The sequence below is a fragment of the Solea solea genome, chromosome 10 (assembly GCF_958295425.1).
Source record: "Solea solea chromosome 10, fSolSol10.1, whole genome shotgun sequence".
NCBI lineage: Eukaryota > Metazoa > Chordata > Actinopteri > Pleuronectiformes > Soleidae > Solea > Solea solea.
Genome location: NC_081143.1, coordinates 22,195,746 through 22,218,594, shown reverse-complemented (window position 1 = coordinate 22,218,594; position 22,849 = coordinate 22,195,746). Strand labels below are relative to the sequence as shown.

The following is a 22,849-nucleotide window of genomic DNA, read 5'->3' as shown; positions in this document are numbered from 1 at the left end:
GTCTTGCAAGTACAGAATGTGATGTCTTTGCTTGAATAATGTCTATATGAGAGCAAATAACAATCACAACTGTATATCTCAAAAAGCGAGCAAGCAAACTGTGGTGTAGAAGTGCATTGGTCATCCAGTGCATCTGGTGTAAACAATGAGTCAAGATGAGAGCAGTAACAACGTGCATAATTTTTATAAACATATGTCTGTTTCACTATCAGTATTCTGCAACTATATTACAATTTTTTAAAAAAAAGAAGAAAAAAGTGCAAATATATCAGCATTTACCACATTAAATTTCCCTGTGTGAGATATCACCACTGTGGGGGCTACAACAAAACACACTATTCACATTGTATTATGTATGACAGTAATCTTCACATTGGGACTTGTTATTGTCCTTTTCCGAGGACTTACAGTTGTTGTACAGATTGTCGCTGTGAGCAGGTTTATCACTGGTATAATGTGCTACTATACCACCATCCTTGAAGTAGTTCGTTTTCAGGAACAAAATGTTTTTACACATGAATGTGGTTGTAACATGTAATTTTACTTAGGACAAGAAAAGTAACAACAGAGAACAGAGATCAAATCAAATGAGGATACGGCAAACTAGATGTTGAAAACAATCCGAAATTGTAAATTTGTGTGTTGACTCGAGATTAGATGACGAAACAGACACCTCAGCTCCTCCCCATCATCTTCAAGAGAAGCTAAAAAAACATTTAAATATTCATTTCTGGTTGTTCAAAGTACATACCACAAGACATTGAAGACTAGAAAGATGTATAGAGTTCAAGTGAGGGTTAAGCACTATGATCTTAAACATGTATTGTGGTACAAATGTGAAGGTGTAGACAGTTACGTTACATATCGTTTTGTCCACAAACCAAACTGATTCAGTTTTAATGATTTCTTTGTAATCTGGAGCAAAGAAACCAGAAAATATTCAAATTTGAGACGCTGAAACAATCAGAAATCTTGTTTTAATCATGAAAAAAGGTTTCAAGTCAAATAATATTGATAATTATCATGATAAAAATGTCCGATAATTAAAGATTGGTTTTTGCTCCTGAGTGAAAGTTGATGAAAGCAGTTAATTGTGGTTTTAAAATTCTTTGTGACCAAAAAAACCAAACATTTAACAAATAAGGTATTAAAAATGTATTTCATAGCAATTGTGCTGTGTCTCATAGTGTGATTGCACAGTGCAAAACATTGCCTTAATATATCTAGAACCTTTGTTATATCACACTCTATATTGCTATTGAGGTAATGCCATTCCTAGTAGATTTTGAGTACATGTGTACCTTTGTTAGGTGATAATCTCCATCTACCAGCTGCTCGATGATATTGAAGTGGTCCGTGTTTGGCACGTCCTCCATAGTCACATTCAGTCCTGACGCCTCTAAAGCCTTGAAAGACAGAGATTTGATGACACAAAGCTGAGGAAACCACACATATTAACACATTATATGATATATTATAATTATATAACATGCATGTTCTTATATCCATATGAACAGTGACCATATTAATAGCAGTGGTGCATGTTTTCTGGGTTAGGGTTAGCAGTTAAGCAGCACTGACTTTGTAGTACTCTTGTGACTGCTTACGAAACTCTTGCGAGTCATTCTCGGCAACGGCCACAACAACGTGGAAACCGGAGGAGGAGAGTTTGAGCTGAGGGACCAGCGTCCTCGGGCTGTTCCTGATCGCCACCTCTCTGCAAAACATGGGACAACCGGGGACAGAGGGGTGAGACACTGACTGACACGACAGATCACCAGATGCTCCTCCACAATGACACAATCAACACAACACTTTCCTCATCACTATCATGGCCTTTACAGACGTGCACATACTGTACAACTGATGGATGACTGCAGGGTTTCTCAATCTGATTTATATCATGAGTTTATTTTTCATGGAATTCACTTTTATCATCATGTGAGTTGAAAAGAGCTCCAAACATAATTGTACAATGTCTGTAAAAATGAAACAAATAAGTACATCACAAATAGCACTACATGGCACCAGTTTGACAAACTGGGGATTATGAGGAGAAATCAAGTTAAGGAAGGATATGGCATAATGTCTTTACATGTTGTTGTTAGTCTGATTACAGTTAAAATAATAATAACAATAATTTACATACACTACGAGAAAATGACAATTGCAGGACTGCAATGGGATTATATGATTTAAAAAAAAACTCACTCAAACCCATTAGTCAATTATCATAATAGTAATTGTCACAGCCATAATATAACATAGATGTAGTAAGGAATCACAAACTACCTGGTCTCATGAGCTGACCCAAGTATGCTTATCCAAATAAAGACTGATCTTTTATCACAGATCAAATAGGTTGTGTCCTTTAATTGTAATTGCAAAGCTGAAATGAACCAGTGATTGGTGTCAGGATTAAAGTTGAGCATATTATTACTGTGCCCGTCTTAACAAAAACATTAACTAACACTAAATAATTACCTGTACACAAATGAGTAATTTCCTCATGTATAATTAAAGTGAATTGTGTGTAACAACCAAAAATATAAAATGGCACTTAATTACATACTCTGTCATCTTCAGAGGCTCATTGATATATGTGGACTGGATGGGCAGCAGGTCATATAAGCCACTGACCAGGAAAGCCCCTGGAAGAGAATATTGTAAACAAAAAACATAATTTTCAAGAAATCACATGACTACATGAACTATGCAGTATTTGTCTGAGGCCCAGTCTACATGTAGTATTTTTTTAACAATTAAGCTTCTGCTGTGCTTTAAGGTGTTTCAGTCACATGAGTGTGAGCGCGCCCAGCACTTATTGGCCAGATTTCAGTTGCGATCTGGTCCTTCCAATCGTGGGTGCCTTCCGATTTGAGGCTGGTTTGAACAGATTATCAGGATTTTAAAATCCACCTGCATCAGTTGCAGGTGGCCAACAAAGTCAACTTCAGACCCTGCACCTACATGTGGACGTGGCCTCAGTCTTGTAATTATGATCATCGTTTTCTTCCACTTCAGTTCATTTCGCCTGATAAACTCTCCTCACCTTTGATCTGTGGAGCGATGCTGTACTGTGACCAGTCAGTGGAGAGGACCATTGCAGCCAGGTGAGCCCCGGCAGAGTGTCCACACAGGTACAGACCACTGAGGGAGGGAGATCAGAGAGAATTTATCAAACACAAACTGAGATGCAGTGGGTTTAGAACCAATACGGTGATATCTTAACTCTCTGTGAATGAGAGAAAGAGAAAATTGCATTACAATACAATGTATTAAGATGACTCAAACTGGGTGATGATAGGGTAGGAAACAAGAAAAGGCACCTGATGTGAGAATACTGTTGAACAACAGACACAACACTCCTGCGTACTTGAGACACCATCAAGTCCATGTTACCTGAAAAGGCAGTGCAAGTTCACAGATAGACTGAAATCTGTCCTGAAATGATCCGTCTTTGTCAGAAACAGAAAGACTGTACCTTTGGGGGCGATGTCGTAGCCGACAGCAACCACCACCACACCTTTATCGACGAGCGGAACGGCCATAAATCCCGATTCCTCCTTGCTGTTTGTGCACAGAACATCAGATTGAATTGAAAGAGCTCTGTGTGCACATCTATGATACAGTTCAGAGGCTTCGGAGTGTGTAGAGCAGTGTACCTGAGAAACTGCCAGTATCCACCATGTATGTAAATCACAAGTGGGACATCTGAAACAGAGAAAATGGTCATGCTTGAAACCAGCTTCTGAATATTTGAAGCGTGACACTGAGGTGGGGGTTTGTGTGTCATAGAAGCCACACATGTCCGTCCGTACCCAAAGAGTCGGTCCTGGGTATGTAGACGTCCAGTTTCTCTCCATCTCCCTCCCCATATGGCACGTTGAGTAAAGTTTGAGCCAGAGCACGGGCTCGCTCCGTACCTGAGCAACACACGGTGGCAAAGAATGACATTATCTATATACCTATATATGTATGTATATATGTATATATGTACCTATGTATACATATATATATATATACACACACACACACACACTTATATATACTGAAACAATGTACTGCTATTAAAAAGAATCTTTAGAGAACGTTCTCTTTTGGTTCCCACAACGTTCCCTAACTTTACTTTGTCACTACCTTCATAAAACCTTTAGAGAACGTTCTCTTTTGGGTCCAGAACATTACCCGAATGTTACTTTCCAACAACCTACATACAACCTTTAGAGGACGTTCCTTAAATGTTCCCAAAACGTTCCCCTAATGTTACTTTGTCCCAACCGCTATACAACCTTTAGAGAACGTTCTCTAAAGGTTCCCCTAACGTTACTTTGTCACAACCGCCAGACAACCTTTAGAGAACGTTCTCTTTTGGTTCCCAGAATGTTAATTTGTCACAACCTTCATACATTAACATGACAACATTCCTTATACATAACTAATATTATTTGAAACTGTGCACATTAGTAGTGTAAACACACATTTGACACGACACCTGCTGTGCTGCTCCACCACCGGGGCTGCGTGTTTGTTTCCTGAGTGTATAACTACCGTCTAACCTCAAAACATACCGACCTTCCTTCAGTGCATTCACGTGGGCCTTGACCACGTCGTCTGCGGACATCCTGTGCGACCACCGACTCGGTGACAGCTGCCGCTCCAGCTCCTGTCAGAGGCAGAGAGAGACTCCAGTGAGCCGGGCGGCCATGAAAGCCCACAACACCAGTGTGTGTATGTGTGTGTGTAAATCACGGTCAACAGCGCCCTCTCCTGCTCTTGTTGGGTAAGGCTGCCTGCCACTGTTTTTATAAAGCAACACTATGTCAATTCTGTGTCACCTTCAGAACCTGAGACCATGTATAAAATGTGAACGTAGTTCTCTGGGTTGCAGGTGGAGGCCAACCAGGAGAGACTATACTGACTAACCATGGGGGGCAACTAGCAAAAATTATTCAGTTTGAATGGAAGACCAAAAAGTTCCACAAATGAGGACAAACTATTTTTTTGTTTGTTTATCAGAAATCTTTAACTTTGATGGATGACACAGACTAGACCAACAATAAATAACTGGAAACACGTGACAATAGATATATATATTTGATGGAAAAAAATCACATTTGCTCTCAACCTAAACATGTGTACGAGACAAAACTTACCTTTCATCCTTCTCCAAAATTAGCAGCTTACATTCCGAAGCACAAACCTAAACAACTCAGGACGTGCAAGCTGCAACTCTCTAATCACAAGGCCTCAGTGTAGCACCGTAACACAGTTTTCTTATGAACACAGAACTCTTAAATGCAAATTGAAAGAATTTGTCTGTCCTTCCAAATAAAAAAGATCATTACAAAAAAGGAACTCTTTTACTTTTACCTTATCACAGAGGCCTACGAGATATATCAGCCACTCATTAATAGCTGAATGAAAGGACGAATGAATACATGAATACACTTACATCTCTATCCATTTCAGTCCAGTGCATTGTTGTTGTTTTTTTTGTTGGTGTTTGAAGTGACTTGATCCAGCTGAAGTTCACACACAGATATGTCCAACCAGCATGCGCTCAGCTCCAGTGCTACTGAAGGACTGGACTTTGGACTCTGGACCACCCCGATGTTTAAACTGTAAACCAATCAGAATCAAACAGAACAAAGAAACAGACGTTGATAAATCAACCATTCAAATCTGTTTCCTGAAGGAGGTAAAAATATGACTAAGCAAGGTCAGATGGTAAGGAGGGCAAGAATCAAAGGACAGAGACTTTTCCTGCAATGATAAGTCAAAACGTCTGGAGCTGAGAAAACAGTCTGAGCACAAAGAGACATACATTTATTAGTTTAAGCACATGTCAGCTACTCCTACTGACACCTTTTCTTTTTAACGTATAGGTTTGTTTATCCATTCTTTATCAATGTGTGAGAGGGTACCGATAAAAAGGACACACAGAAATAAAAACATGTCTGTGGTGATGAGGGAACTATGTCAGATAGCTGAAATACTCTTATGGAAAAAACAGTACTACTGTTTACATCCTCTTCACTGTTTCTAAACAAACACAACTTTAATTCAGTTTTTTTCAAAGTTGGATTGTTACATCTCAGATTTAATTTGTTGTTTTGTTGCAGTATGTGTTACATTCTGTATATTTTCTGTCCTGGACAATCCTTTTTACTATTTGAACCATATTCAAATATTCAAAAAAATATCTCTTTGTCCAATCTTTTAAAGCAATGGTAAAACCCCTCTTGTTGTTTTATGTGCTACATAAACTTGACACAAAATCCCCAAACAAATAATTAACATCAAAGAAAAAATAATTATTGAACACAAACTACTTCCTCTTCTTCTTCCTCTTCGATTTTAAGGATCAAATATTAAATAAATTACATATAAACATTAGATAAATTAATCAGAGTTTAATGTTTTAAAAAGCTGAACCCCAAACCTTCATTCAAAACATGTTTTCCTTCCCTCCAACCGGAAACCCTACATCTTCTGCAAACGTACATAGGCAGTGCGCATGCCCTGAAGTCTGTGCTTTGATTGGTCGGAACTTCTCCGTTTGTTCTCCTACCCAATCAAAGGCAGCGTTACAACTACGTCACAACTATTTACCCCACGCTCATTGGTCACAAACATTTCCGGTATAAAAACAGCCGCCAAGCGAAGACACAGCGCGCCACATTCAACTTTTCAAGAGTCGCGGCTGCTTCAGAGAGGATAGATATAATATATAACACTATAATACTTTATTATTGTTGCGTTTTGTTTAAAACTTTGAATAAAAATGGACTGTGTGGATTTCCCTAGAGTTCTTCCAAACTCACCGAGGAAAGCGCGAGGACAAATTCAGGTTCGTCTCTTCAATTCATTGTTGAGTCTAAATAATATCATTAAGTCCAAGTAACCATATTTATTTAATTGAGGTAAAGCTGAGGATTAGTATTAAGCTGTGTGAGTTTATTTCACTCGTCTCTGACCGAGCTCATGAGGTGTCCGTGTTTGTTTTTCCCTGCAGGTCATCTTTGGACCCATGTTTTCAGGAAAAAGGTGAGTTTTTCAACCGTTAAATCAACACGTACCTGAGCTGTTTTACTGTAAGGACTGACGGTTCATTTAAATTTAATCCACTGTGTAAAGTGATGTGGGAACAACAATAATGAGCGGCAACACTTCACCATCCCGCCAAATCTCCTCCTGCATTGTTTATCCCTTGTCAGTATAACGTGCATCTGCGTCTAGTTCATGTTATAAACAGCTGATGTAGCCAATCTTAGTAATATTAATGATATCATAACGGTTTATTTACAAAAAATCACATCACAAAGTGCTTCAATCTCGGGGGTTAAGTTATGGAACAGTCTAACAGATTAATTAAAGCAGAGTGAAAACATAATCTATATCATAATCGTCTGTCTGTCTGTCTATGAAATATCAGCAGAATAAATAATATCATCGTCAGTCTTAAAATAATTTGATACATAAAACAAATAAGGTGTGGAAATGCAGAAAATGAAAACTCAAAAACTCAAAAGTTTCCCAGTCCCAGTCCCTAAATATTATACATCATATAACATACGCATAATACTCACCCAAAACTGATCTTGTGCCGGGTTCATGTACTAACTATGAAGGAGGTGTTTGTGGGTTTGAAGACATACTTTTGGGTTTCCTTGTGGAAAAAATGTACAGTTAAAATAAGACTTAATTACAAACTCACAGGATTAATGTAGTAAACAAAAATAGAAACCACATACAAAGACAAGACCAGAAAATAAACAAAGAAAAAGGTATCTAATATATGTATGTAAATATTATTATTTTCTTTACTGTAATTTCGAGTACATGAACCAACATTTTGATGAGAAATGTTTGAGTCAATCATAATTTAACTACATGCACATAAATATCAGTACAAATGCTGGGAAACAAATCATTTTGCTAATTTTATTGGGTGCACCCCAAAATCTAAATAACCTGACCCAGTCTCTAAACTCCTGTTAAGATTCTCATCATTATTATTATTATTATTATTATTATTATTATCTGTTGTCGCCTGTAGTTTCTGCATGTTCAGCAACAGACTGGTTTCACTGACGTTCACTGAATTGCTGTCATTTGTTTATGTTGCAGCACTGAACTGATGAGGAGAGTGCGACGTTTCCAGATTGCCCAGTATAACTGCCTGGTGATTAAATATGCCAAGGACACGCGCTACTCTGATACGGGCATGGCCACACACGACAAGTACGTTTTCATTTACTTCTTACTTTTTAATGGTTGATGTTCCCTGGTCTGTGCGTTGTTTAGGGGACATGATGATTTTGGGAGTGGGCATGTAAGATTTCAACTGCACTCACAGATGAAGCAGTTGAAGTTGATCCTCTGAGCAGGTTAATAATAAACGAATAATAATAATCATAATAATATGGTTTGGTTCTTATAAAGGGCCACATGGTTGGTGTAGTGGTTAGCGCTCTTGCCTTTGCAGCAGGAAGATTGAAGCAGGGGCCTTTCTGCATGGAGTTTGCATGTTCTCTCCGTGTGTGTGGGTTTTCTCAGGGTTGTAATCCAACTCTAAGGTGTCCCGCCCCCTTCTATCACTAAATAATTATTTGCCAATTACATGTCAATCAAACACTTGGTGGTGTAGTGAGATTGGTCACCAATAATGACTGTGACATCTGCTCATACATTAAGATGCCAAAAAACATACTGTAGACTATGTGAATACTCGTGTGAAGTGATACAGTGACATGTGGGTATAAGCCATAATATTGGTGTTTTTGTAAATGCATTGTTTTGTGTTTCAACAGCATTAATACTTTAATTTAAAGTGTGTGTGTGTGTGTGTGTGTGTGAGATTCCCTTAGAGAAATCCATACAGAAAAAAACCCAAAATGCATTTGGCGGCGAATTAAATACCATTGTTTGTCATGTTTATTGCAAAATGTGAGTTGTGGGCACCAACGTTTTGTGAATGTCTAGGCAAAACAAGTTTGTTTGGGTTGAAATAAGCTTTGCTCTTGGCCATTTTCATTTTGTCAAAGTAGCTCTCAGAGGAAAAAAGCCTGGAGACCAATGGAAAAACACCGCACTAGAAAATATGTTATGAAGAGAAGAGAGTAAAGAAGAGAAACTCTGTTTGCTTTAATCGCTCTGTAAGGAATTAGTTGCCTATGGAAATGGTGAGGAAAAAGACCTGTGGCGGTGAGGTTTTTCAGTGAAATAGGATTGTCTTGATGGATGTTCTGTAAAACAAATGTTCTTAAAGTCAAAGTTATTTTTTTCTTATATCCTGTCTGTTTCTAGAAACACAATGGAAGCTGTACCTGCAAACTGTCTGGCAGACGTGAGGTCTCTGGCACTACAAGTCTGCGTCATCGGAATTGATGAAGGACAGTTTGTAAGTAAAAAAAAAAAACAAAAACACACAGTATATTTCCTATTTTTAATTTAAACTTTTAACCCCCAGGGAGACGATGGTGTTTGAATGTCTGCTGTTAATTTACAGGAACTCTTACCTTAACTTGGTTTCTGATTCAGGATTTTTATTAGACGGAGAGAAGTTCTTGTCCACTAAATCTGTGCTTCTCCTTTTGTTACCGCAGTTCCCAGACACGGTGGAGTTTTGTGAGGAGATGGCCAATCTGGGAAAGACGATCATTGTAGCTGCCTTGGATGGAACTTTCCAGAGAAAAGTACGTGTCAGTTTGTCTCTGTGGGATGTTGGCAAACAGTTCATTAACCCTTAGAACACAGAGCATTTAGGCTGCTTTTTCCCCCATTACTATTTTAAAACTGTGTATATACAGACAGAGGCTATAAGAATGTGCAATATAGTGTCTTTTATTTATTTTATATATATATATATATATATATATATATATATATATATATATATATATATATATATATATGTATGTATGTATGTGTGTGTGTGTGTGTATATATATATATATATATACACACACACACACACACACACATCATTTTTTTTTTCAGCACAGCCTGTAGGCAATCTGATGACATGAATACGTCACATTTCAAAGTTCACTTGGCTCGTTTTTATGAACAAAAATGGTCTATTTTGTGACTTCTGCACAATTATCACTACTCTCACTTTAAATAAGAAAAAAAAAATCTTAAACTTAAAACTAATCCCAACTTTGAGTCAACATGAAAAAACCTATAAACACACACCCCTAGGATGTCTATATAAGGAGTTGTGTATTATTCCCACTTCAATTTAGCGAGGGTGCACCTGTGGCACAGATCCGTGCCGCGTGAGCACTAAGGGTTAAGAAAGAGACGATGTTCAAGATTCTGAAAGGTCAGAAAGAGACTAAGGGTTAAGAAAGAGACGCTGTTCAAGATTCTGAAAGGTCAGAAAGAGACTAAGGGTTAAGAAAGAGACGCTGTTCAAGATTCTGAAAGGTCAGAAAGAGACTAAGGGTTAAGAAAGAGACGCTGTTCAAGATTCTGAAAGGTCAGAAAGAGACTAAGGGTTAAGAAAGAGACGCTGTTCAAGATTCTGAAAGGTCAGAAAGAGACAAAGGGTTAAGAAAGAGACGCTGTTCAAGATTCTGAAAGGTCAGAAAGAGACTAAGGGTTAAGAAAGAGACGCTGTTCAAGATTCTGAAAGGTCAGAAAGAGACTAAGGGTTAAGAAAGAGACGCTGTTCAAGATTCTGAAAGGTCAGAAAGAGTGTCACAACAAAATGTCCAAAACAAGGAACACATTTTCAGGCCGTGGAACAGCTGCCGCCTGTGCAGCAGCACTTAAACGGATAATGTGCTCATTATTCCACACTATAGTGAGTCCATTCTCTTCTTGTAATGCAATCACACCTGACTGAGTTTTCTGCTGTCCTGTACATTCCTACAGCCATTTGGAAACATCCTGAATCTCGTGCCTCTCGCCGAGAGTGTGGTGAAGCTCCACGCTGTCTGCATGCAGTGTTACAAAGAAGCTGCCTACACGAAGAGGATAGGAGCAGAGACGGAGGTGAGGGGGGCAGGGGCAAACATGCATTAACAAGCTTGACCATATGAAGTGCTTTACTATGACGGAGCATTAAAGCCAAACTGAAAGATAAAGTCATAATATTATGAGAATAAAGTCGTAATTATCATTCAAAGGAAGAAAGAATCACAAACAGACGAGGAGATGGAATGGCTGCTCGTGGCTGACTGCAGGCTATCGCTGTTTTTTTAAAAAAGAGTCATCATATTACGGCTTTATTCTCATAAAATTCCGACCTTATTCTTGTAATATTATGACTTTTTATTATTACAACTTTATTCTCGTAAAATTACAACTTTATTCTTGTAATATTATGACTTTTAATATTACGACTTTTTTCCATAATTGTATGACTTTATTCTTGTAATATATACTTCATCATACTCCTGATTCAGTATTTGTTCTAGCTGTTCAAATTAATCCTTTTAAAGAAAAGGATCTTTTTTTTTTGAATGTCTTTACCAGAAACTTGCCCTCCTTTTGAGAGAAGAGTGGGGAGATGTTGTTTAATTCAGACTGTATTCAATAATTTTTTTTTGGTCTGTGTCACAGGTGGAGGTGATTGGTGGAGTGGACAAATATCAGGCGGTGTGTAGAAAGTGTTATGGGGGTCTAATGGAGGACAAAGAAAACAGTGCCCCCTTCAGGAATGAAACGCCATATCATGCCCTCGTGGGAAAACTTGTAGACTCCGGAGTTCCCCGGAAACTTTTCTCCTCGCTCCACCTGAATGCAAAATAAGACATGTTACAGAAGTTCAGCGGAGACTTGAGAAATTCAACAATTGTTTCTTGTATTTATGTGTTTAGAATTGGATGTTTTTTTTATCTGACTGGTGTCATTTTCTCTAGGTTTTAACAGCTCGGTAATGTTTGTACTTAATTGACGAGGACAATGCAGATAGTGTCAAACCTTCAACTCACTGCCATCTCTAAACATGTCTAACATTTGTCTAAAGATTAGACCTGCCAAATAAAAAGGTTTCATTTATTTATTCCATTATAAACAAATGCATTTTCCTGCCCTCTATTTAAATGAATTTATGTCAAAGCTGAGGTTACCTCAAATTTCTTCATGTATCGAAAGTCAGGAGTGGTCCTGAAGTAAAAATGTATGGTTTCAAAGCCTTTTCAGTGTCATTTATTTGGCTATTTCTCCAGATTGCTGCAATATTCCTAATTTACTTATACAACACAAGTATATGTTGGTTGATACAATCCAGTTCCCCCCCCTTGCATGCCACAGTGGACTAAAATAACCAATTTAAAGCCTGGCATGCTAGAATGGAAAACTATCCTCTCTCTGCGATATAAAACTTGTTCTGTTGAAGAGACTGTCTCATCAAGACAGATCATCATACGAGTGATTTTTATTTTAACAAACAAAATGTCTCTTCTACGCATCTAACACCAGAATATGGAAACACGGGGGACATTAACTGCAGTGATTATACAGTGTAGAAAATCAAATCAAGCTGCATGAGAGTTTTTCTAAAGGATGCATCATAAATCATTCTAGAATCTTCAAATCTATAACAGAATCTAACATAAAATGTGGCCTACAAATTTGAGCCTCATCACATTACTGTACAGGGAGAAGCTGAAGACAACACTTGAGAAATGCAATATCAATTTCTTTCTGTCATAAATACACGTTCATTAAGAAAAAGATGAACTGATTTCTGAGAGCCATAATATAACATCACTCAATAGACACAGCTGCTTAACCCAAAAAATCATCAAGGCACATTTTTACTCCCAAACCCTTTAAGTTCACCTTCTCTCCTTAAGGCAGAAATGATCATCAGTGTTCTCCATATATTTTGGTTTCAGTCATTTATTTTCCCCATACACTGAAACCACATAATCACCCCCCCCCCCCAACACATACACACACGTTTCCAGTGTAGTACCACTAATAGCACCATGGTTAATTATTTTAACAATCAGTTTCTATTATTTCAAATCTTGGCACAATAGAAAATCCGATCTAAGGTCACTTTAGCTAAGCTACAGCAGCCAGATGGCAGCAGAAATGTTAAACTATGACTATCAGGCACAATAAAGCAACACATTTAGCCAGGACAGGTGTTAGATTATCATCACCATCACTGGCTGAGGTGTTAATCTGGCATCTGTAAAGACACACACACACACAAACACAAACACACAGCCTTCAAAAACAGGAAATCAACATCATGTCACCAGGACTTTGGAGGGAAGTGTGAGGTGTTAACTTTTCACCGCCTGAAGGAGCAGCACTGTTGCTGTTGGGAGTTAATAAGTTACTCATGAGCATGAGGACACACTCAGTAGATAAACTTGTCGTAAGTGCAAAGTGATCTGCATTCCCCTCCAATCTGCATGTTAGCTATACGTTTAAAGGGCAACACTGACTATACGTACTGTATGTACATTCAACAAGACTTTTTTTTTTTTTTTTAAATCAACACAGTCTGTTATGTTTTCGATTGAAAGGTCCTTTGGCTGGTTAAGATGGTGAGACAAGGAGTCATTTTTTACTCTGGTGTTCCAGTTTGATGGTGATGTGGCGACCTACATGTAAACTGCCTAATCTCTGCAGAGCTAGAAAGGTCTCCCCCCCTACACCCAATACTTTTATTTAATACCTACATCCTAAACCACTTGTAGATCCTGAAGGCACTTAAACTACACGGAAGGGGGGGAGGGGGGCAATTCACTAAACTAAATAAAATAAAATAAAATAAATCAGGCACATACAACCATAAAAATGTACAAATGCACATTCTTATTATTTCAGCAGAGACAGAAGAGATACACAGCCAGTGTCATCCTCCTCCACTATGACTGGAGCTTTGTTGAGTCACACAATGTGACTGTTGACCTCCTGGATACATTTTTTATCTACCTCCTTCAGGATCAGCCCATTTGAGGTAAATGTTGCAGGGTTTGTTTTTTTTACACAGAGGTCTAAAGTCAGATTACCTAATACCCAGCACTAATCTTAGCACTCCTGAAGCCTGATGTCTTCTAATCTGACCGTAGATCCTTTGAAGTAAACTGTTGTGTCCCATATCTCTAAACTTGCAGTTGCATTGCTCTGGTTCCTGACAAATCTGACAAAATAAGGCTGAAACTAGATGTTAAAAAAAAACACATCAATGTGATAAAGCTCTGTGTCTCTGCAGTGCAAAACTCCAATCACTGCATCGGCAGATGACCGAGGACACACCACCTCATCCGTGTGAGCTCCCTTTGTCTCAGTAGCTGGGCGGCTGGTAGCTAAAGTCTCCTTGTGGCTGGGGGTTTGAGATGAAGTGCGGCTGTTGTTGCGAGTCGGGCACATTGCTGGGATACGCCGTGTAAGTGGTCGGAGTGTAGGTGGTGGGGTTGTAGGAGGTGGGCGCATAGGTCGGAGGGTAGGCGTTGTGGGGATCCGCTGGCGGCTCCGTGTAGGTTGGGATGGTGACATCGTTTACACCGCGACGGAAACGACCCAAGGCGTAGTAGGATAGGATTCCCTGCACAGTGGGATTAAAATGTCACGGTCAGCACAGATACTTTTTCACCAGTATTTTAATGAACGCTTGTACCACCTTGATTTAACACTGCTTACAATATTCAAATATATGTAATGTAATGGTGTAAAGTCCTCATGACATGGGTAGTTCCAAATATTATAGCAACGGTTAACACTGTAGTGTTGCAGCAAAAAGACCCAGGGTTCCGGCTTTCTGCATGGAGTTTCCATGTTCTCCTCGTGTGTGTGTCTGTGGTTTCGTCCCACTGTCCAAAAACATGCAGAATTAATTGGACACTCTAAATTGCCCGTAGGTGTGAATGTGAGAGTGAATTGGCAGTACGTGGCCTTTTGCCCTATGTCAGCGACCCTAAATAATAATAATAGGATAATAGGATAAAGAGGTAGACGATGGATGGATGGTTAAGACATGCTGTGAGGTAAAGCTTCGTCACTGCATCGATCTGTGTTTAGAGTAGCCACAAGCACTGAATGGACACTGCCGCTATGACACAGGAAGAAGAAAGAAAACATTGAAACCTAATCGATTACAGATCAGATTTAATGATTATTACTGAGTGTGACTAATCCGTGTATCAAACTCCCGATATTGTGCTCAAATGAAAAATCAAAAAACGGATAACGGCGTTTCCTGTATCATCCAGTTTTGATTCTTTTTCCATCTAACGCAAGTAACGTGACCCGAAAGCTTCACACGGGACAAAAAGACTGTACGCAAATCAACATGCTTTCTGCTGGAAGTAAGACGGTGAAACCAGAAGACATGACAGGAGAAAATATCCTTCATCTCTGTCATAAATCAGAAAGATATTCACAGATTTGAACTTCCGTGATCAATGAACGTTCTTGCTCAGCTCTTATTGGAAAAATGTGCAAATGCTACAAAGTATAAATGTATCAACACCTGAGAGACAAAAGTCAGACATTTCCACCTGTGCTTAAACGCACCAGCCTAGAGAACGTTGCACCATCTATGACTTCAGCTGTGTTACCAGGCAAAGGTTGGACAATAAACAGACGGCTCAATGCTGTAAAAATATCTCACACAGTTGTCAAACAAGTTTTATCCAATCGGATTTGAATTCACAGTTTGACATTTTTGGTATGTTCACACATTTCTTTCCAACTTTCTTTTAATTGAGTTTTGCAATTTTTCCATCAATCAATAAGCAAAAAGCTATCAAATTAATTCAGAATAAAACAATAAGGGATGGTTCTTAAGCTACTATGTGTCGCCTAACCCTAACCCTCCTTAATATTCAGTTATCTTAATGTTTTAAATGTTTTTTTCTGCTCAACAAATAGTGTTTATCATTAGACTATTGCTCCAGCTATAGCTCAGTAAAGTAAGTGGCCAGTGTTTGAGCTGATACAATGAAAAGACAAGACAGCAGGAGTCCTGCTCACCCAGGTGGCGATAGAGAAGAAGGAGAAGGCCACGGTGGCTCGTGCAGCATCCTCTGGGATGCCGCGGACATCATGAGTGCGACTCCACTGATTTGCCAACAGACAGAAACACACAAACCACAGGAAGGTCCACAGCCCTAAAAAAAAACACACACACACATACAGATGGACAGACACAAATATAAATGATTAATTTTCCACACTGTTAGAGGAAAAGGGGGGAAAACAGGAGGAATTAATCCCTTTGAAAAGAACAAAAATGTCAACGGAATGAAAACGCCTCTCTTGTCGCCATCTGCCCAAATGACCACAAGCTGTTTTTCAAACGACCACTTCTTTGTCTGCATAAGGAATGGCAGACTGGACTGTTTTTGTTTGCAGCGAATGAATGTTTAATTTTAGCAGAATCCGTGAGGTCATCGCACACCCCGCTGCTCGCTCCTCTACTGTACGCAGCGAGGAATAATAGGTGTTGTGTTTATGTCAGGAAAGCAGGCCAGGGCGTCTGTCACGTATTACACCAAGTAATCAAAGCTTTCTGTACGAGGACGTGGACATTTACATGAGAAAAGTTGAAATAAAGGGTGATTTATGAGGAGGAATAATCGCTTTAGGGGATGAGTACAAGGCTGTCCTCGCATAAGTCATGCTTCACAGGCTTTTCCAATGTATAGTATATATTATTCTCTCTAACACATATCATACCAGTGGCAACAGTGACAAGTACAAGCAAAAGTGTGCACACTTAATGGAAAAAAAACAATCCAAACCAATATTTATTAGTCTTGAAATTTGATTTGATTTGAGGTGCTTCTAAACTAATTGTCTTCCAAATGCCAATAATGGAGTGATTACAAGAAATTGTGTCATATTTAACCCTCTAAACAACTAAATAATCCTGATCCAATCACAACATTTATACTGTTTGCAAAGTTCAGATATTTATTCACGAAATGCTCCAATAACTTAAGTTACAGCTGATACAAAGCTCCAACACGAATCAGTTTAAGACAGGGTTCAAACCCGACAAAAATGTCCAACATTGGTTTGATGACTGAGGTCTTTTTGGCTTTGGGGAAAAACAGATTGACTATCTACGGAATACAAAACACATCTGTTGAAAAGTAACGCATTAATCAATCAAGGTTTATGGCATCAAAATGGGGCATTTTTTTTTCAAACTTGTTCCAGTTGATAGCGAAACTGACACAGGGTCATTTAGTCACTAACTTTGTTTGTCCATTGTTTAGTGCAGAGCTGGCAGTGCACAGTTGGCTCTCTTTGTCTAGACACAAGACTGGTGGGCAGAGTAAAGACTGAACCAATTCATCAGAGCTGTAAAATGAAAACAACGAGCTAAGACGCTAAAACGCTGCAGAGCGGACAAGAACCAGGGGTTCTTTTACTACAGCTACAGTCCAGATATCGTCTAGAGCGGCTGTATGTGTGAGCGCAAATGTCACTCAGGACATTCTCTGAAGCTTCTCCCAGCTCATGCGAGACCACAGCAAGTGTCCTGCACTCTCCCGCGGCATTTGTCACGTGTGAAGAGCAAACTCTGGAAAACGTCTGCACTCGTTTCTTTACACATTATCCCGAGTTTGTGTGTGAAAATGGCACACGTGATTCATTCAAATTAAAATTCAAGCCTTTAAACTAGAGAAAGTTCTCAGGTAGTGTATCGTTGTAACCTTCAGGAGACTAGACTTGCATACAGCCAACTCCTGAAGACTACTCAGATAGCGCTTTCGCACCGGCATGCACCGTCATGATTCCTGTTTAGGCTCTAGTTCTGTCTGAGTGTGGAACATTGGTGCTCTCAGAGAACTGGGCCACATTCACACTAGTTAAGTGGAACCACCATACTCATTAGAGACAGCACGGCAGATCATATTGAGCCTCTGTTATTGAGTTTTGTCCCTTTCAGAGACCACTTCACACTCTTCTTCTTCTTCCTCTTGTCTGTAGCTTACATGGACACACCCACTGATGATGCATTGGTCCCTCTGGAAACCAAGTTTTTCAGGTTCAAAACCAATTTAATTTTGTTGTGAAAGCACTCGATGGTTAAAGGTTTTTGCTTAGAAGGGCTAAGACAATGCAAAGTTGACAAACGGTTCAGAACAGTGTTTAGAACAGGGATAAAAACTGACCAAAGTACTGCTTTTGTTTACTGCGACCAACCATATTAAAACATTACCAGAGTCACTGTTGAGATTTATGTCATATTAAGTCTCAATAAAAATAGTCTTACTACAGCACCGGGTCTGATCCACACTGACTGATGTCAAGTTTTTGGTAACAAAACCAATTTATTTTTGGTGTTAAAGCACCAGCTGGTTAAAAGTTTTTGTTTCTAATAATAATAATAATAATAATAATAATAGTAATAATAATAATAATAAGTAATTTTATTTAACAACCATAACGTCATTCCCAGGAATTAAATCAAAATCAACACTCACCTGAGAAAATCAGATCAGCCAGCACGGCATATTTCCTTTCCTGTGCGTTGCTCATGAACGGCATGTAAACGTCCAACACCAGAAGAGCCATGCAGGCCAGGAAGGCGATCACCCCGATGGCGACAGCATAGTGACACGCCGAGTCGCTCTGGTTGAAGATGCACTTTGCCTCAGCACTGGTTGGACTGTTGATGTATCCCTCTGTTGTGATGCAGGCAAACACCACCAGGGCAAATAACTGCAATCAAACAGAGAACGGAGGATGGTTAAAGACAAGTTAATAAACATAGTTTATGTGTTCATGTGGTTGTTTTTTTTTATACGCCACACAAACAATAGGAGGACACCGAGACAGCGGTGTATGACCACAGTGTATTTTTTCGGACAGCGGCCACTTTTGCCGGTTTTTAAGCTTATCTCACTGTAGGAGCCAAAACCTTTAATTTATATTTCTGATTTTTGAATATGTTACTTCCAGCGTGTGGTTTCATTGATAAATGCGCTTGTTCACGTGCACATGGTAGTTTTTACGCAATGGGGGTGAGTTTGGCTCTGGAATTTTCTGTTTTCTGTTGACCGGCACGTTACACTATTAATATCCATTAAAGATCACAATATTCATTTTTATCCATTACAGTTTTGTCAGTGATAATTTTCTTGAAGCGATTAAACCGTCTTGAAAAAGACACAACAGTGAGCTCAGCTGTCTCTAAATGAGCCCCAGGACAAACTCTGTGATGAAAACAACATGTGAATTCAGCTGCCTTTGCACTCCAGAGGTTACAGTTACTCTCAAATATTGATTCAGAGTAGGTTGGTTCAAATAGTCACTGCTTGTACATGTACAACAAAATCAGAAAAAATCCTTGTGTCCATTTAAAGAAACCTTAAGAGAAAATACAACTTAAGTCATAAAAAAAAAAAATGATTCTGGAAACACCTCAATGTCTTGTGTCCGTGGTGTGGTTTATAAAGCAGCGACTATTAACTGCTGCCAGATCCCTCTGACCGTCCCGTGGTCTGCTACTCTCTGCTCTGGTTACCCACCTAACCATGTGACCTAATTCCGACTGCAGCTGCCTGCCATGTGACTCCAGAGATGCCACCAGCTCTCTAACTGCTCTCATAATGAGATTTGGTGGGAGGATAGAGAGGGACTGTTAGGTGCGTGGGAAGAGGGAGCGGCCACAATCCTGCCGGACAAAAAGGTAGAAGAAGATGAGCAGGAGGCGTTTAGAGAAGTGGACGTGGGGGACCTCCAAAACACGAAACAAAAGTCAAACAAAGAGACGGACTTGAAACAATGCCAAAATGTCCCATATGTATGGTGGCCCTGAAGAGCAAATCACCAACACAAATAGGAAAACACAACAACATTAACTGAAACATAATGTCCTTCAGTTAATGCTGTTGGGTTCCAGTTAATGTTGCTGTGTTTTCTTATTTGTGTTGTTGATTTGCACTTCTGCCGAGTGACATCGTGACATCTGTCACTAATATGTATTGTTACGTGCAGCATGTCATTTGTTTTTGTTTTTTTCTAGTGTATTACCTATATTATACTCAATATAATTAGATTTAATGTTAATGTATTGGACCCCTTATCATGACACGGATCACAATATAGTTCATGACGAGTCAATTTGTGCACGACATAAAATTACAACAATGTTTTACTGCAATTTCTGTAACATCTAATATTATTTTGAATAGATAAAGCAGACATTTCAAAGCCTCGTAACGCATAAACAATTGCAACTTTTTTGTATGCATATTATTTAAAACATACACACATAAAAAGCCAGAAAAACAATCTGCTTATTTATTTGGTGACCCAAAAATATATCTTTTGCAACTCATCTGTGGGTCCTGACCCAGTCTATAGGAGCTAAACTCTATGTCATTCATCTACATTTATTGCTTTATCTTTATTTTTTCCACAGCTGTTGACTTGATTACTATTTTGTCGTATGTGTTGTAATGTCAGGATGTAATTAGGATTTTTCTGAAGTAATTGGCATTCAAGGTATGAATTGTTTCCGACATGTGTTAATTTAAGACAGAATGATTCAATTGCAGTCTTTCGATTTGAATATCATGTCAATAATCAAATGAACAGTGCAAATAATGTTGATACTTGTTGGATTTTTTACATAGAACTGCATAAATACCGCACATTCAAGTCAGAGTCTGCTCAGTCATTGAACAAGACCTTTCCTTGTTCTCAGAACAGGTGTGGTGCATTATGGGACATGTAAGCAGGGTAACAGAGAAACAATATTTCCTTGTATCTTCTTCCGGCTCACTGAAGCAGGGGGGAAGTCAACAGCGTTCAATGGTGGTCAGGCCACAGTGAGTTTGAAATGAGTTCAACACAACTTTGGGGGGGAGGGGGTGTACCAAGGTTATAATTCATTTCATTAGTTTTAGTTTTTATTTAGTTTTGACATTTTGTCTTTAAAATTAGTTAGTTTTAATCGGTTTTTAAGTAGGTTTGCTATTTATTTATTTTTTTAGTTAAGTTTTTTTGTTTTTTGTAATATATGGATTGAAAAATGAAAAATAGTAGAAAGAGAGAGAGAGAGAGAGAGAGAGAGACACACACACACATTCCCCTGAAGTAACAGAGAGGGTCAGTGAGGAAAGGGTATCATCTTACCTGTGTATCAGCCCCTGTTTACTAATGACACAACTACAGTGTATAATCTATGTCTAACCCTTAACACACATACATACACACACACACAAACGTTTAGTTTCTTCTTAGGACACTGTATTGCCTTCCATTCATTTTGAAAAGCCTAAAATAAGCCTTACCCCAACCTCAACCAAAAAAAGCGCAAACAAATACAACACACACACACACACACACACACACACACACACACACACAGAGTCCTCATCCACCACACATTGTTCAGGTTTGAGTTGTGTGTTTTCCGGCTGCTGTGTGTTTACAGAACATTAGCCAGAAGCAACGCCTCCTGAAACCAACACGTAAAAACGACACGCCGCCTGAGCCATCCAAGACATGAACCTGTACTGAGATTAAATCAGTCCTGCCTGATAACATTCCCACAAACGAGGAGCCAGATCTTTTAGTTTCATTTTTCCAAGGATACATTCAAGGACAGATATATACACACACACACACACACACACACACACACACACACATACATACATACATATATATATATATATATATATATATACACACACACACACACACACCTGTCTGGTTGAGATTAATTTGGCATTTTGCATACCAGTGTCCTGACCACACAATGTAAATATGTGCCATTATTTGCCTAGCAACAGGTGATCAGCAGTGTGCGACAACTTTCCCTTGGTATGAATTCCGCTTTCTATGCAAATACCACGTCCTGCATGCATAACTTCCCCATTATAGAGAATTATATCTCGGCTCTGGATCAACCCAAACCTCTACCACATTTTGGCTGGCACTTAGTTGTGATGGTTAAGGTTAGGGTAAGGGGTTAGTGCATGTATTATGTCTATGAATGTCCTCACTGTGAATGATATACAAACGTGTGTGTGTGTGTAAACGTTTCCTGTCTTTTGTCCTCTGACTATAGAGCAGTGTTGACCTGAGCTGTCACCATGTTGCTGCTGTCATACACCAGCTGCCTGCAACATGACGCTCTCCAGGAGGAGACGCTGCATTTATAGTAGTTAGCCTGTTGTTATTGTGGCCAAAAAACACACACAAATACACATGTGCGTCACATAATAATCTTTCAACCACGGCGGTGTAGCAGACGCACCTGTTCTGAATGTCCTTTACTTCTCATAAACACAGACGTAGCACGCACTCACTCACCCAGCTGAGTAGCCGTACAACAGTTTGCGGTTGTCGGATAAACTTGTAGAAGTCGAAACCTCGTCCGGCGAGCGAAGCTCCGTACGCGCTAACACCGACCGCGTCTTCCATGTCTCTCCGGTTTGGGAGATTCCTTCCTTCCTTCCTTGCTTCCTTCCTTACGTCCTCCGCAGATGAACGAGTGGTTTGAGCTGACCTGTCAGCACTAGCTACCAGCGAAACTCAACTGACAACCAACCGCCTCCGCCTCCCTCCGGCAGGGCTGCGTCTTGTTCTCACTCAGCGACGACGACGCGAGGAGGAGCCTCGCACCAGCGGCTGCCTGAACGTCAGAGGGGCGTGTTCAACAGCGAATCCCGCCACGCCCACTTACGGTAGTTTGTAAAGGAGGCGTGGCGTGAAATGGCAGGTGCCAGTGATGGGAAGTCCGGCTCTTTTCAAAGATTTTGATCTTTTGGCTCGGCTCCCGTAGAAGAGACGGCTCTTACGGCTCCCAAACGGCTCTTCACTAAGTATCACTCAGAGCCTTTTTTCTATTTTAGCCTCATTTAGCAGTTATGAATGGTTTGTGTGTTGGTAAGCAGTT

The 22,849-nt window shown here is 39.4% G+C and overlaps 3 protein-coding genes across 4 annotated transcripts; 1 reads left to right on the top strand and 2 right to left on the bottom strand.

The window, feature by feature from the left end:
- Positions 1 to 520: 520 nt before the first annotated feature.
- On the bottom strand, positions 521 to 7,672 carry afmid (arylformamidase). 2 transcript variants are annotated; one of them, XM_058640489.1, is made up of 12 exons: positions 7,593 to 7,672; positions 5,456 to 5,622; positions 4,576 to 4,666; positions 3,822 to 3,926; positions 3,666 to 3,714; positions 3,485 to 3,570; positions 3,330 to 3,402; positions 3,053 to 3,150; positions 2,573 to 2,651; positions 1,582 to 1,717; positions 1,302 to 1,406; positions 521 to 704 (listed from the first exon to the last, which is right to left on the bottom strand). In XM_058640489.1, exons 2-12 carry the CDS (start codon positions 5,480 to 5,482, stop codon positions 675 to 677), a joined length of 879 nt encoding a protein of 292 aa, XP_058496472.1. In that variant the 5' UTR covers positions 5,483 to 5,622; positions 7,593 to 7,672; the 3' UTR covers positions 521 to 674. The 2 variants fall into 2 exon arrangements, with proteins under 2 accessions (XP_058496472.1, XP_058496471.1); XM_058640488.1 differs by lacking the exon at positions 7,593 to 7,672 and adding an exon at positions 6,446 to 6,540.
- Positions 6,655 to 12,149, top strand: tk1 (thymidine kinase 1, soluble). The gene is made up of 7 exons (XM_058640490.1): positions 6,655 to 6,853; positions 7,019 to 7,050; positions 8,134 to 8,247; positions 9,313 to 9,406; positions 9,612 to 9,701; positions 10,888 to 11,007; positions 11,578 to 12,149. The coding sequence occupies exons 1-7, from the start codon at positions 6,788 to 6,790 to the stop codon at positions 11,764 to 11,766; spliced, it is 705 nt and encodes a 234-aa protein (XP_058496473.1). The 5' UTR covers positions 6,655 to 6,787; the 3' UTR covers positions 11,767 to 12,149.
- A 1,630-nt stretch (positions 12,150 to 13,779) lies between these two features.
- syngr2b (synaptogyrin 2b) lies at positions 13,780 to 22,553 on the bottom strand. Its single transcript, XM_058640487.1, has 4 exons — positions 22,264 to 22,553; positions 18,420 to 18,657; positions 15,955 to 16,091; positions 13,780 to 14,527 (listed from the first exon to the last, which is right to left on the bottom strand). Exons 1-4 carry the CDS (start codon positions 22,372 to 22,374, stop codon positions 14,267 to 14,269), a joined length of 747 nt encoding a protein of 248 aa, XP_058496470.1. The 5' UTR covers positions 22,375 to 22,553; the 3' UTR covers positions 13,780 to 14,266.
- Between the last annotated feature and the right edge of the window lie 296 nt (positions 22,554 to 22,849).